Below are 14,722 nucleotides of genomic sequence, written 5' to 3' on the forward strand. Positions count from 1 at the left end.
TCCCTTTTTTCATGTGATAGAAAAAGCCAGCTACTTGCAGGATCTGGTCCATCTTACTCTACAGCCTTCTGGTTTACTCTAATACAGAATTATCTAGAGTTTTCCCACCCTTCGCTGCTACAGTCAAGTCTGGGACACCTCTATCCCACCCCTTCTCTCTGACTAGCACCTCCTCTCCATTCCTGAGAGCCCCATCTCTGTGTTGTCACTGTGCTCACCACTTTGGCTGGCAAATTCATGCTTCTGTTTTTATAGAAGCACGGGTAACTTGAAGGCAGAGACCATATTTCACTTTCTTCTGTCTTCCAGTGCCTACCACATGCCTGGCACATAACTGGCATTCCATAAAAATATTTGTTGAATGAGTGAATTAAAACATCATCACTGCAACATTGTGGAAAGTGAGCTGTCTGGCTGAGGGCTCTTGAAGTTGAATTAAATGTGCACATCTCAATGTGGAAAGGGTGGCTCAGAGAGAAGGCAGTTTTCAGGGAAAACTACTAACAACGCTGTTACCTAATCACGGCCTCCACGGCACAGACAAGCTCCTCAGCGCCACATTCCCGGGTGTTGATGGGTGGAGGGGAGGTTTGATAGAGGTGGGTCTCTGAGGCGGCCCCCACTTCGTTACTGTGGTGATTTGAGTGGCATCTTTTGCAGTACCGAACAGGCCTGTTTCCGTGACGACCACAGCACCCTGCTGAAAAGCAGGTGACCACAGCTCTTCTAACATGGGAACTGCAGTTCTAGAAGGAGAAGAGTGAAATCAATTAAAAGTCATCACTGAGGTAAGTCGGGCTAATAACTGGAACAAACAGAAATTTCTAGGGCCACTAGAAGAGGCAGGACTTTCCTGAAGTGTCACTGGTTTCCAAAATGCAGCTCATCTCTAACCAGTTATATTTCAGTCATAGTTAAAAATTAAGGTGAGAAGTGGTTTCTATTTGTGTTGAATGGTAGAAACTCTCTAAATATGCATGAAACTGTGTTAAAAAGTCCTCTCTAACGTGACCTCAGCCATGTGGCATGGCGGGTGGGGGTGCTTCCTAGATTATTTCAAGTTAGTGTTTCAAGAGCTTTCAGCAGAAATATTTTTAAAAAAATGAAAACTGTTGTCCAGAGAAAGCATAGCACAGCACATCAGGGTAGGAAATGAATAATTTTAAACCCTAAAATAAACTTTCAAAATTATTTTATCCATCTCCTGAAGAGCACATTTCCATCACAGCTCATCTGTCCTTGATGCATTCAAGGACAGGTGGAAAGCTGTACTGTGCTCAGCTGATGGCCCAGAAGCTGGCTTGCCCATCCCCACCAGCACTCTTTCTATCAAGACCTAAAGAATATGTCAGTTGATAACATGGGAACGTCAAAGCACAGTAGTAACCATGCATAGACACAGCTGTTGAACATCAGCTACAGAAAAAGAATCAACAGATGAAGTGTGAAAAACGGTGCAGTGTAAGAGAGAGATCCAGAGTTCAGGGCAGTTTATTATCAGAGCTGCCCTTACAGGAAGCAGAGGGGCGAGGCAGCACCCACGCCCACATCAAGTCACCTGAGGAGCAGTCAGGAAATATCCTTGACCTCTCCATAAAAGTGTGCCCAAGCCTGTTAGAGATGCCACCACCGCACACTCAAGAGCTGGTGTCAGAGAGCATTTCACCCTTTTGATAGAGCCTGTTAAGATGGAAAACACTGAAGAGGAATACGATTATATGTATATGCATAACTGAATCACTTGAATGTCCACAGGAAACTAACAGACCATTGTAAATCAACTATTATCCAATAACATTTTTTAAAAAATATGGAATCAGAGAAATAGTACCCTAAGCCATTATGAACTCAGGGCTTAGAGAAGATTGGAGAACCTTCTATGACAGATACCTTGGGGGAACAGAAGAAAGAAGAAAGCAAGTACAAAACCTACATCCAGACATTGACCATGTGTTGAATTGCCTATCAGAAAAATCATTTCAAAGTAAGGCTTGTTCCACTTCGATTTTAGCACAAGGCTTTGGATACAAGTGCTGGGAAATCTCATTTTCTGAACAGGACTCAGGTCAATAAATCATAAAAGCAAGTTTAAATTTTTATGATCTTTTTTTCCCTTTTATTAATGGTTTTAAAATTATTTGTTAAAATGCAATGTATTTCTTCTGCACCAAGGCCTACGTCTTCTTCAATATCCAAGTCAGTCCTGACTTCTCCACGTGAGGTATATTTCTTGCTTTGTGCTCTTTCTTTCTCTTTGACATACCAAGTTTCATTCTGGAAGCACATGAATCCTTACCGGTTTGGGGCTTCTCCAAACCAAACCAAACCACATCACTAGCAGCATGGTTTATGTCAGAGTATATTGTTAGCGTTTATTTCTTCCTTTTGGTTGTAATTAGTCTTTGTTCCTCTGGGATTCCCACTGTTACATAAACAATAGAATGTGGATATGGGTTTAGTGTGGAGATGGAAATGGCAACCCACTCCAGTATTCCTGCCTGGAAAATCCCATGAACAAAAGAGCCTGGAGGGCTACAGTCCTTGGGGTCGCAAAGAGTCAGACATGACTGAGCAACTAACAAACCGAACAGATGGGTTTAGTGGGTAGTTATTAGCTATAATAAAGTCCTGATGTTTAAGACCTACAATCTCCTATCTTATGCCCTGGTCACAAATTATTTACATTCTTTCCACATGCAAATTCCTAGCTGGAGGTTCAAGGTGGTCTCATTTAAATTAAGTCCAGCGGTGGTTGAGGCTCTTTGGGTTTGATTCCTCAGATAGACTACCATGTGCCCTGAACCTAGATGGGTTGTGCCGGCTTGAACCAAGAAAACATGGCAGAGTGATACTTGTACGACTGCCAAGGCAATTTCTAAAACGACATGCTGCTTCCACCTTGCGGTCTGAGAAAGTTCTCTCTTCAGAAGCTTCCTCATCAGGATACTCTTCTCAGGATTCTGTCATGGCCCAGGCATATGGAGAGGTAGTAAGTCTCTACTCAACAGGGCTGGCTAAGTCCAGCCTTCAAGTCACCCCATCCCAGAGCCCTAACATATGATCTAGATGCCACTAGATAATTTCAGCCCCTAGCTATTCAAGTCTCCCCAGTGTGTGCATGCATGCTCAGTCACTAAGTCGTGTCTAACTCTTTGTGACCCCATGGACTGTAGTCCACCAGGTTCCTCTGTCCATGGGATTTCCCAAGCAAGAATACTGGAGTGGGTTGCCATTTCCTCCTCCAGGAGACCTTCCAAACCACATCTCCTGCATTGGCAGGTGGATTTTTTTAACAATGATCCACCTGGGAAGCTGCTAGTTTTCCCAAATGAGGCCCTAAATATCATCAAGCAGAGATAGGCTGTGGACTGTGCCCTGCCCAAATCCCTGACCCTCAGAATCTAAAAGCATAATTAAGCAGTTGTTGTTTCATTCTGCTACATTTTGAGTGATTCCTTAGGTAGCATCTGGGTATACTGCATACATTAGTAACTGGAATATAAACTTAAAGTCAACCTAACCTGCTTTATCACCATGTACCATCTATTCTAAATAATATCAGTGATAAAAATACCTTGCCCCTAAATAACCTTTGGTTGGTCAAAGTTCTAAACAATTGCTATGGTTCCTACTAAGTTTTTTCGATTTTTTTTTTTTTTTTAGTTGAAGTGAGAGTTGGACAATAAAGAAGGCTGAACACCAAAGAATCGATGGTTTTGAGCTGTGGTGTTGGAGAAGACTCTTGAGGGTCCCTTGGACTGCAAGGAGATCAAACCAGTCATTCCTAAAGGAAACAAATCTTGAATATTCATTAGAAGGACTAATACTGAAGCCGAAGCTCCAATACTTCGACTACCTGATGCAAAGAGTCGACTCACTGGAAAAGACCCTGATGCTGGGAAAGACAGAAGGCAAGAGGAAAAGGGGATGACAAAGAGATGGCTGGATGGCATCACTGAGTTTGAGCAAATCTCCAGGAAATGATGAAGGACAGGGAAGCCTGGCGTGCTGCAGTCCATCACAAAGAATCAGACACAACTGAACAACTGAACAACAACAATAGTTGATTTACAACATTGTGTTAATTTCTGTACAGCACCTACTAAGTTTAAATAGGGCTTCGCTGGTGGCTCAGATGGTAAAGAATCTGCCTACAATGTGGGAAACCCGGGGTAATATATTTCCAAGCCACAGACAGTCCTCAACGCTGTGAACTCAGCTACATGCATTCATTTCAAAAATAAACCAGAGAGATTTCTCTTGAGTTCAGATTCAGCTGGGTATGTTTTCATATGTTCACTCACACCACTGTTTCACTTCTTGGAATTTTTTCTCATAATTTTATTTATTTATTGGCTACACTGGGTCTTCGTTGCTTTGTGCAGGCTTTCTCTAGTTGCAGTGCGTGGGCTTCTCATTGTAGTGGCTTCTCTTGTTGAGAAGCTTCAGTAGCTGCAGCATGTGGGCTCAGGAATTATGGTCTACAGACTTAGTTGCTCCATGGCATGTGGAATCTTCCCAGACCAGTGGATTCTTATCCACTGTACCACCAGAGAAATCCTCACTGCTTAGAATTTTAAACATAAATAAGTAATTCCAAGTGGTGTCATAGAATAGCAAAAATGAAATTAAGAAAAGTCTGTTTCTTGATGCTTATTTGACATAATCTTTTTTTTACTGTAATATAGTTGATTTACAATGTATTTGATACAATCTTGACATTTATTTCAAACCTACAATTCAAGTGTACAATATCTAGTACTGAAAGAGGTAAAGACACAAGCTTTGCCCAAAGCAAGCTTGAAACATTATGATCTATTATGAACCAAATAAAAGTTCTCAAAATGAACTTTCATATAAAATACATTTATTAAATAATAAGTAATAAAATGTGCTAACTTTAAGCTTATTACCGAAAATAATTTTGTCACATAAATGAGGAGAGTGTTAAAAAATGATCCATTGTGGGTGTCAAATATGTTAGGTATACCACCAAAGCCAGGAAATGTCGATTTAGAAAATAAAACTGTTTCTCATCCTAGTCTCTCCAGCTTGTAAAAGATTCTCAAAGTAAGAAATAGCCTCAGGATAAAAATGAAATCAAAAGTATGGTGAATGACTATGATCCTTTGTTAAAACTTCCAAAAGATATAAGGTGATGCCCAGTTGAGCGTCTCAGCTAGACTATAGCTTCTAATAATGTTAAGGGCAGACTGAAATGCCCACAATATAAAAGGAACTGTCTCAGAAAGAATTACAGATGTGGCTTTGAGGGCACTGAACTCCAATGAGATTCACAGAAAATCCGCAAAGTTTTAAAGAAAGACATACTAGTAAAAGCACCACCAGCAGACTAAAAGGGACACACACAGTGGCACAAAGAGAGGTCTATGGAACCCCATTTCTACAGGCAGGAGGCAGACTGAGAGAGTTACTCAGTTGCAGCATGGGTTATTTCTTATTAAAAAGGAAACATGTCAGAGAGTGGAGGAAAGATCCCAGGACAGAAATGAATTAGGAAACTACTCCCGGGAAGCAAAATCAGATGCTAATCAAGACATATTTGCTATCCCTGGAGACTGAAAAACTGCTGACGTGTTCATGGCTGGAGTTGCTATAGACTCGTAACAGCTATCTGCTTGCCCTTCCTCTTTTTGAGCAGAGGTCTATTGCTGTCATCCTATCCCTGTCTCACCATTTTGTGTTGGGTATGTAGAGGTCACATAACTTGCTTTTTAATTCACCAGTCTCTGGTTCAAGAAAATTTGCACCTGGAGGGTTTCATCAGTGAGCAGACCAGATGCGGATCACAAGACAATGGACTTGAAGCCTGAAGCCATAAGGGGGTTAGACTTTTGCAGGTCTTGTAAGGTGGTAAGAATATTTGTCATACAGAAAGAATGTAAGTAATTATGTCCAGAAGGTGAATTGTGGTAGATTAAATATGGTCACAAAATTCTTGCTGCTCCTTCTCTAAAAGAGGAGGAGTCAATTTGCCCACTTGTTTAAACTGTGCTGTGCTTTGGACTTGCTTTGATCAATAGAATGCAGCAGAAGTGATGCTGGGCTACCACTGAACTTCAATCTCAAAAGGCCTTGCAGCCTCCTCTCTCACTTTCTCAGAACACTCATACCTTGAGAACAAATCCAGCCTAGACTCCTGGAAGATGAGACACCTAATGGAAAGAGGGAGGGCCAGACACCCCAGTCATCCCAACCATTCCAGCCATCTCAGTTGAGGCTCCAGACATGTGAGTAAAGTCATCTGGGCCAGCAAATCCACTAACTGACTGCAAATACCTGAGTGAGCCTAGAAGTTTATCAAGAGAACTTTTTAGGTGAGCGTAGGCAGGGCAGCTGATCCACAAAATTGTGATCAAATGTTTGCTGTTCTAAGTTAACACATTTTAGGATAGTTTATTACATGGCAATAGAAAACTGAAACAGCCCTCCAAAGGTATCCACTCATAACCAACTCCCAAAAAGTTTAAATGACATGTACATGGTCTCATAGCTAGATGGGAAGACAGCTGACCAGAATCCAAATATCTCAATCAACCAGTCCAGAGTTCTTTGTATGACATCATACTACCTTCTCTTGTACCTCTCAAACAACTAGAGCAAGAAAATAAGATGGAAATAGCTCAGAGAAAGTGTCACGAACAGTGGCTATTTGAAGGTAGAATCTTTAACTAGAGATATCATTCACCTCACATATAAATATGTATTTTCCATATATATATTTGGTCTGGTTATGTTTTTGACACACAAGTGTTGGACCACTTGCACTCCACTTCCAAACAATAAAGATTTTTAGCAAACAAGATCATCCTTTACCAAAATTAAGTTGCATTGTCATTCACTTTTGTATTCAGATTTCTACCCCAGAGTTACACATATGCTTTTATTTCATATTATTTTTCAAAAACACTGTGCATATGATGGGTAAGCAAAAGCAGAAATGGAAATAGAGATCATCGAGACATAGCAATCTTGCATGCTGAATAATTTCCTTTCCCCCTTCACAAATACAGTGACATGTACGTACTGGGAAACCATGGTGCAGAAATGAGACAGATGTCAATGAATGAATTTACATACAAACACAGCAAATCATGCCTCACCACACAGATGGTTTGCTCTTACCTTCTTCTGACATATAGCAGATATTTCAGCTGTAAGGGGAAGGTACACAAAATATCAACAAAAAAGAGAGCCCGTTTTAAATAAGGGCAGCCATGAAGAAGAGTAAAAACAAGCTTAGTAACACAACCTCCAGATTTGGCCAAAACACCTTTCTCCTTTGTCTCATGAATTGTCATCTACTCATTCTTAATGAGATTAAAAATACCTGTGTGCTGCAAATACTTTACCTATACTTAGAAATAATTCAACCTTCTCAGATATGACTTAGAATTCAGATCAAATAATTTTAATCTCACCCAGTCATTTGACAGAGAACAAAATTGAGGGTTATAGGAGTTCTTCAGGATCATACAGACTATCAAAGGTAGAGACCAATCAATCCAGAAATGTCTCTGGATTCCCTGTCTACTGCTCTTCCATTATGCTATGACACTGAGTTGATGTGATAAAGTTTCACCATGGAGATGATTTGCTATATCAGAATTGTAGGAAAAAAACTTAATAACTTAAATGAATTAGACTCAAAATTATCAACTAACATCAGTCTTTAACTAGTGCAAAACCAGTTGCAGGCTTATTAAGAGAAAATATCTTTCAAACCCATGGATAGGTCAGTTGGAGTAAGGCTGTCAAACTACCTTAGTACTTAAGGATTAAGTTTAATAAATGGATAAAACTCTTTTTAGTAGGCATACCAACTATCTCCAAGAAAATTAGTGGTTGATAAAACTTGGAAATAATTTTTCTAAGAATCTGTTAACATTTCCCCTGAAATAGTAAGTGCTCAAAAAATAAATTAAACCATTGCTAATAGTCTATATCACAACTTACTAACAAAATCAAAGGTAAATGTCTCCCAAACTCCATCTGGAAATTATGAATTAGTGAATGCCAAATCAATGAGATTAACAACTCAGTTTTTAAAACAGATTTTGTTTAATTAATGGTTATTTAACAGTTTGATATCCTGGCATTTATCTTAAGCTGAGGTTAGTGGGTCATCTCTCTGGATAAGTAATGAAAAGTTATGATCAATTTTCTTCAACAGATGAATATTATCTGGAGATGACCAGAATTCAGCAACATATCTATACAACAAGTCCCCTACTGCACATTTTATTCTGAGAGTGCATTTGTAAGTCCAATTTGTTCATCATGTCCAACAAAGTTAGCCTAGGTACCCAACTAACACAATCAGTTGTATATACCACTGCTTTTATGCTTGCTTCCAGACATTCTGGGCTTGAAATAAAGATACTGTACTATTGTACTCTATATAATACAGTACTATACAGTGAAGTACACAAAAATACAATCACTTGTGGAGGACGCACGCACCCAAGACATTCCAGACATGTGAACTAACTTATGAGATCGGACATGCGAACACAAGTTTGCATCTCTGAAAGCTCACAACTGGAAGGGTTGTATGTAGGGGGACTTAACTGTATTTAAAATGTAATTTAGAACCAGACTATGGGTTTTACCTCAGAGCACTGGAAGTTCACTTGCAAGGTAGCCTAATTTAAGAGGGGAAAAGTTACCTTTACCCATGTAAACCCAAATCTTTTTACAGATATTCTTATATAAATTTTTAAATGTCTCTTTGGAGGATATAGCGGCTGACATTATTGATCCATTTTACAAATGCAGAGCACTGATTAAATAATTTATTTCTTAAGGTTGAGATAATCTAATATTGAGTTAAGCTATAAAGAAACAATGTATAATTATCGTCAAGCAAATTCCTTTAGTTTTTAAAAAAAAAAACTGAAATTAGTTAACATAAAGTGTTTACATGTAAATTCTTTCATGTAAGTTCTTCTATTATCTACCTCTGAAGTTAAAGATCAATTTCCTCCCACATGTCTGATCTATACTCAGTATGCCCCCAGCTTTTTCCACCTTTCATCTTTCTTCTGCTTTCCTGAGTATTTTTCCTGATCATTTCAGCCTGCAGTTAGGTGACTGGGATATCTGCCTCCCCACACATAGAGAAATGTTCTGTCTTCCACCTGCTAGCTTACCAGGCATAGCTTTCAGAACTCTAACAAACTGCAAGCATTACAATCTCATCTTTTCACTGAGATGGGCCAGATATATTTATTTATCCCATTTTACTGAAGGAGAAACTGACACTCAAAATGATTCAATGATTTTCCCTAAAAACACAGAGCTAGTAACAGTGGCAGAAGAAAGACCTATTATTCAATGCTCTTCTCACTGATGTTTTTTATTCTCGTTCTGGCCTGGCACAGCAAGCATATCATTGGCAACACAGAAAATCCCTTAAGACAGAATTCAGCTTTGGTTATACAGAATCCTGATTCCAACACCTACCCTTAATTTTGGTAGAAGTAATACTTCTTCCCTTAATATTCATGTGTGGGTATATTACAACCAAGACATTGATACAATGCTTCATATAAATGAATATTCATAGCAAATAATACTTTGGTTGCTGTCTTTGTAAAATAAAAACAGTACAAAAGGAGACAAATCAACTATACCATCACAATTACTTATTATTCATCCTTCCTGAAGTAAACCATACCTTGCGGCAGAAGAACATCAATCAGCCATTCACTGTGGTCCCTATAAAGAACAATAGAATCCATTTTTGAGCCTTTCTGCAATGTTACCCTTCCACATGAATGTTTATAAGCTGCACGCTATTGTTAAAACACTTCTAAAAGAAAGGACATGTAATTAAGAGCACTATCCTAATAAACTTCTAAAATGTCTAATGCATTCCAGTTAAATTATAAATTATAGGCATTTCATCATATTCAGTTATCTTTAAATGATATTTTCCAGATGCTAATTAAGTCAACCAAAATACGCATGATTTGTAGAAAGCTGAGTGTGATTCTGTGAAACTAACAAGCACAGAAAACTCATATGAATTTTATGTCACGTTTGAAAACCACAGCTTTCTTTTCTTTTTCACTGTGGCCTTTTTAACAGGGTCATTTGAAAATCGGAGCTGCTTTATTAAGTGGAATTGCTTTCTTTTGTCACATGGAGAGAAATACTGAAACATTTCAAAGCTAGAGAAATACTGAAACATTTCAAAGCTGATGTCTTTTCAAATGAAAGTTTGCTATATATTAAATATCTGACAAGCTAACCTTTAAAAAACTGAGAGGCTAATGGGAAATGAGAGTAACGTAATCAATATAAGACGAAGTGATTATTCTTCTCAGCGTAGCCCAATTAGATTGCCTTTTTTGTACCTACCCTGCAATCCGCTGGCTGCATTCTTCACAGAGATACAACGGGGGTGGTTTATCACCCAAAGCTACAGACAAGGAGGGGTCTATACACATCTGAAACACAGGAAAAGACAGAATGAACTCTCTTGCCCCATTTATCACGTCCCGTATGTCAAGGACACAAATGTTTCAGTAACAGATTTTTGAAAGCAAAGCAGAATAAACATTTTTTAGTAAAACCCATTCAACCTAAAACTGTTTTTCCAATACGGCGATTTAAATGTGACTAGTGTGGTTTTTCATTTCTCCTGTTATTTGCAATGCAAGAAACAAGTAGTGTCAAGAAATGCATCCTCATTCTACAAAGATAAAAAATCATCTCATTCAGTGGCTGTTCAAATTGCTTCTGTATTACTCACCCAGTAATTCCCTCTGTAATGTGGTAAACACAGTAATCTCTCTTTGGGAATAGGAAAATGCATTATTAAGATTTAAAAATCATAACTGTTAGCGGAATGCTGGCAGTAGAGAATTTTGCTTCTCAATAGACCTCATTCAGAAAATTTAGCATTAAATCTAACATTGAGTGATTCCCTTGTCTTACTCCGGAATCTAAAATCTAGATATCCAACTTTCACTTTCAGGTGTTGTTTTTTTTTTTTTTGTCCACATATGATCTGTAGTTTGTTTAACTGTATAGTATTCTGTTCAATTATTTATGGCTATTTTCATTAGCCTAAGTACAAAGATGAAAAGTGTTCATGTTAAGTGATCACTAGGATATTTCAAATACTTGGATGTTTTATTTCAAATGGACAAAATATTCGAAGACAAACTGGATTTTGTACTTTGCATCAGTCTAAATGTTTATGACATACCAAAGAAATTTTGAATTCTGTTCCTGCCCTTCAAGAAATAATCAATCCATGCTATAGCTAAGCATGTAGTTAACATACCTAGGACACAAATTCTTCTAAAACTTCACTCTGCCTTTTCTTTAGTTTTTGTTGCTTTTCTTTTTTTTTTCACCGATTTAAAGGGACAAGTGAACTGAACTTATAACCCAAACAGCTTGTCATTTAAAGTTAAAACCCTTAGGAGTTTCAATGGTTGGGGAAGCAAGGGTTAGAATTTAAATAATTATACCATCAAAATCTGTAAATTATATATTCCCTGGTGCTAAAGGCCCAGTGTGAAAATTTTCCTTAGGTAAGATTCATGCTTCCTTTGATGCAACGAATAACCACTTTTTGGCATGTCAAATCAGGGACTGGTAAACCTTCTGCATATGGCCAAAGGGCAATTTCAGGTTTTGTGGGTCATACATTCTCTGTCACAACTACTCAACCCTGCTGTTGTAATAGCAGCCAGAGACAATGAATAAGCAAATGAGCATAGCTGTGTTCCAATAAAACTTTATTTGCAAAAACAGGCAGCAGGTCAGATTTGGCTGAGAGCCATAGCCTATTTCACAAGGTGCTATTTCAAGTAGGACCAAGTAAAACCAAAAAGCAGAGTGTGATATAATCGACTATATTTCCAACATACTTTCCTTTTAGAATCTATCATAACTTTTGGCTCTTGTTCTTACTTTTTTGCAACCTATTGCAAAAAAAAAAAAAAGATAATATTTTTTCTATTTGGCAAATTATTATGTAACCGGGCTTCCCTGGTGGCTCAGTTGGTAAAGAATCCGCCTGCAATGTGGGAGATCTGGGTTCGATCCGGGGGTTGAGAAGATCCCCTGGAGAAGAGAAAGGAAGATCCCCACTCCAGTATTCTAGCCTGGAGAATTCCATGGACTGTGTAGTCCATGGGGTCGCAAAGAGTCGGACACGACTGAACAACTTTCACAGTTATGTAACCAAGCAGGACCTGATGGGGCCTTCCGGAGACAGACACCTCCCCCAAGTCTTCTGTTGTAGCTCCTCTCTGAAGTTACCCAGATAACAGTATCTGATGAACATTTCTCAGGTTGTTTTATAGATACTAAAACCACCACCAAATGGAAGAAGTTTATTTGATGATCATGAGTACGTAGCCCCAGATGTACTGTGCCTAAGGATTGATGATGTTAACCCCTGTGACACTGCTGTGTTACCCCACCTTCACCCAGTCGGAGAATTGTGTCGAGCTGACCACAGACCCTGAGATCGCCTCCGGCTCCCTCACCTCACTTGGCCTTTGAAAATGCTTTGCTGTTTCAGCACTACCTGTCCCAGACTATTTGTATGGCACATTACAATAAATGTTGCACTTGCCTTCACCACAACCTGGTATCAGTAGTTTTAGCTTTACTGCATGCAGGTGGGGCAACCCAAGTTTAGTTTGGTAACAATTGCTGCCTAGTGTTATGCCTCTCTGTTATGGAGATACTGGGTTTTTTGTGAAGATAAATCCCCGAGGTTTTCCCAAATACCCTATATGGACCTGTTCTTCAGTATAATTAATTTACTGTCATTTCTATTGTCATTGATACTTTGGTTAGACAAAGATATTTTTTCATTCCACTCACCCCAAAAAACTCCTAGGATGTTATAACTATAAATAGTTAATAGTGATTAGCTAGTTGATCTCTGACATGTTAAATGAATTAACATAACCCATAACTAGATTTGTGGCTAGTACTGTCAATCCCATTCTACTCTGAACAGATCAGTTTACAACCATATTAATATGTTCGTATCTGACTGATCTGTTACATTTGAAAATAGTTATTTTCTATCTATAAATATAATACATGCCCAAGGCAGAGGCTTCAGAAAATGGAGAAAAGGAAGGAAGAAAATTTAAATAACTCATTAACTCTCCATCTCAATGCAGTTGCTAGTACCATTTTAATGAGCATTATCAGTTGGTTTTCACTGTGAATGTGAATATAAAATCCTTATACCTAATTTTTAAGCTAAATAGGCATCATACTGTGTAATTTCATAATTTTCTTCTCATTTAACATTATTCTATAAGCTTCTGAATTTGGGGTAACTTGATCTATTGTCATATGCTCATATCTCTGTGGATTTGGGGAATGCTCATATCACAAAGAAAGAGCAACCCTGAGCCAGACCTGTGGTAAAACCAGCCCCAGCACAGGAAGTGTCAGTAAGAATGTTACCTCTCTGGGAAGCGTAGAGCAAAAATGCAAGAGGAAGTTCTTTAAGAAAACTTGGGTTGAGAAAGTAATCTTTTACAGATGAGAAAAACTTTTTAGAACTAGACAGAGGTGGTGGTTGCATAACATTGTGAATGTGATAAATGCCACTGAATTTTCCACTTTAAAACAGTTAGTTTTATGCTATGTGAATTCTACCTCTATTTTAAAAGTGACAGAAGGTAGAATGGTTTGGCTTATTTTGGAGGACTGGCTATAGGGAACGGCCTGTGAGAAAATTGAGGCTGGTCCAGAGGACAGGACTGGACTGTTTGCCTAGAAGAGAGGGAGAATTTCTAATTCATGATGACTTCTGTGGGAAGGAAGCCAAAAGCCATTTCTAATCAGAATGCAGCCTGACATAAAATCAAGTAAAAATAACTGGAAAATTAGACAGATTTTCTGTTGATGTCTGGGTAAACCAAAAGAGGGCATTGTGACTCAGGCAGAAAGAAGAAAAGACAGATACAGAAACCAGGGGAACCGTGAAAGTCTCACCATTGTGAAGAATTAAGCTGAGCTCTGTGAATAACATTCGAACTCATCTGTGTTTAGCTCAAAATGTCCTCACACCAGAGAGTACCTGTGAACCCCAAACGTCTATGGACGTTTGCGGAAAGATGCACATAGCGGAATGGGAGAGGACTGTGCTGCCATTGTTGGGTTACCCTCACCTGCTCTTTCTCAGCATGCAAGTGTTAGTTGCTCAGTCATGTCCAACTCTTTGCAACCCCAGGAACTGCAGCCTGCCAGGTTTCTCTGTCCGCAGGATTCTCTAGGCAGGAATACTGGAGTGGGTTGCCATTCCCTTCTCCAGGAGATCTTCCCAACCCAGGACTCAAACTCGAGTCTCCTGCACTGCAGGCAGATTCTTTACCGTCTGAGCCACCAGGAAGCATAAATTCATCCAATTTGCTTTCATCAAAAGAAAAGATAAAGCATAATAACACAAAGATGTTCTTTTTTGGTAAGATATGTCTAGATGACGATGTGATGATTGACACTCCTTTTCCACTTTTGGTGTATGAAACACATACTTTATTTCATTTATATTTCTGTGGTTCCATTCATACTTTTTATATCTCATTTTACCTTTTCTACTCTGTTTCTATAAAATGATAATATTATTTTTCTATTATTTGGTAATCTTCACAGCCTACCTATCTACCTATCTATAGAACAAGGGAGGCAAACTCCAATGACAACAGGT

The 14,722-nt window shown here is 38.7% G+C and overlaps 1 protein-coding gene across 5 annotated transcripts in view; it reads right to left on the reverse strand.

Moving 5' to 3' along the window:
- The window catches only part of UNC79 (unc-79 homolog, NALCN channel complex subunit), a 267,685-nt gene that overhangs the window by 148,429 nt on the left and 104,534 nt on the right, over nucleotides 1–14,722 (reverse strand). For all 5 annotated transcript variants that reach the window (XM_043434509.1, XM_043434507.1, XM_043434506.1 and 2 more), the window contains 4 exons: nucleotides 10,387–10,475; nucleotides 9,701–9,741; nucleotides 7,147–7,175; nucleotides 517–746 (listed from right to left, as the gene is read on the reverse strand). In XM_043434509.1, the coding sequence (XP_043290444.1) occupies nucleotides 517–746; nucleotides 7,147–7,175; nucleotides 9,701–9,741; nucleotides 10,387–10,475 (389 nt within the window). The remainder of the gene's footprint in view (nucleotides 1–516; nucleotides 747–7,146; nucleotides 7,176–9,700; nucleotides 9,742–10,386; nucleotides 10,476–14,722) is intronic.

Source organism: Cervus canadensis, chromosome 17 (genome assembly GCF_019320065.1).
Source record: "Cervus canadensis isolate Bull #8, Minnesota chromosome 17, ASM1932006v1, whole genome shotgun sequence".
Taxonomy (NCBI): Eukaryota; Metazoa; Chordata; class Mammalia; order Artiodactyla; family Cervidae; genus Cervus; species Cervus canadensis.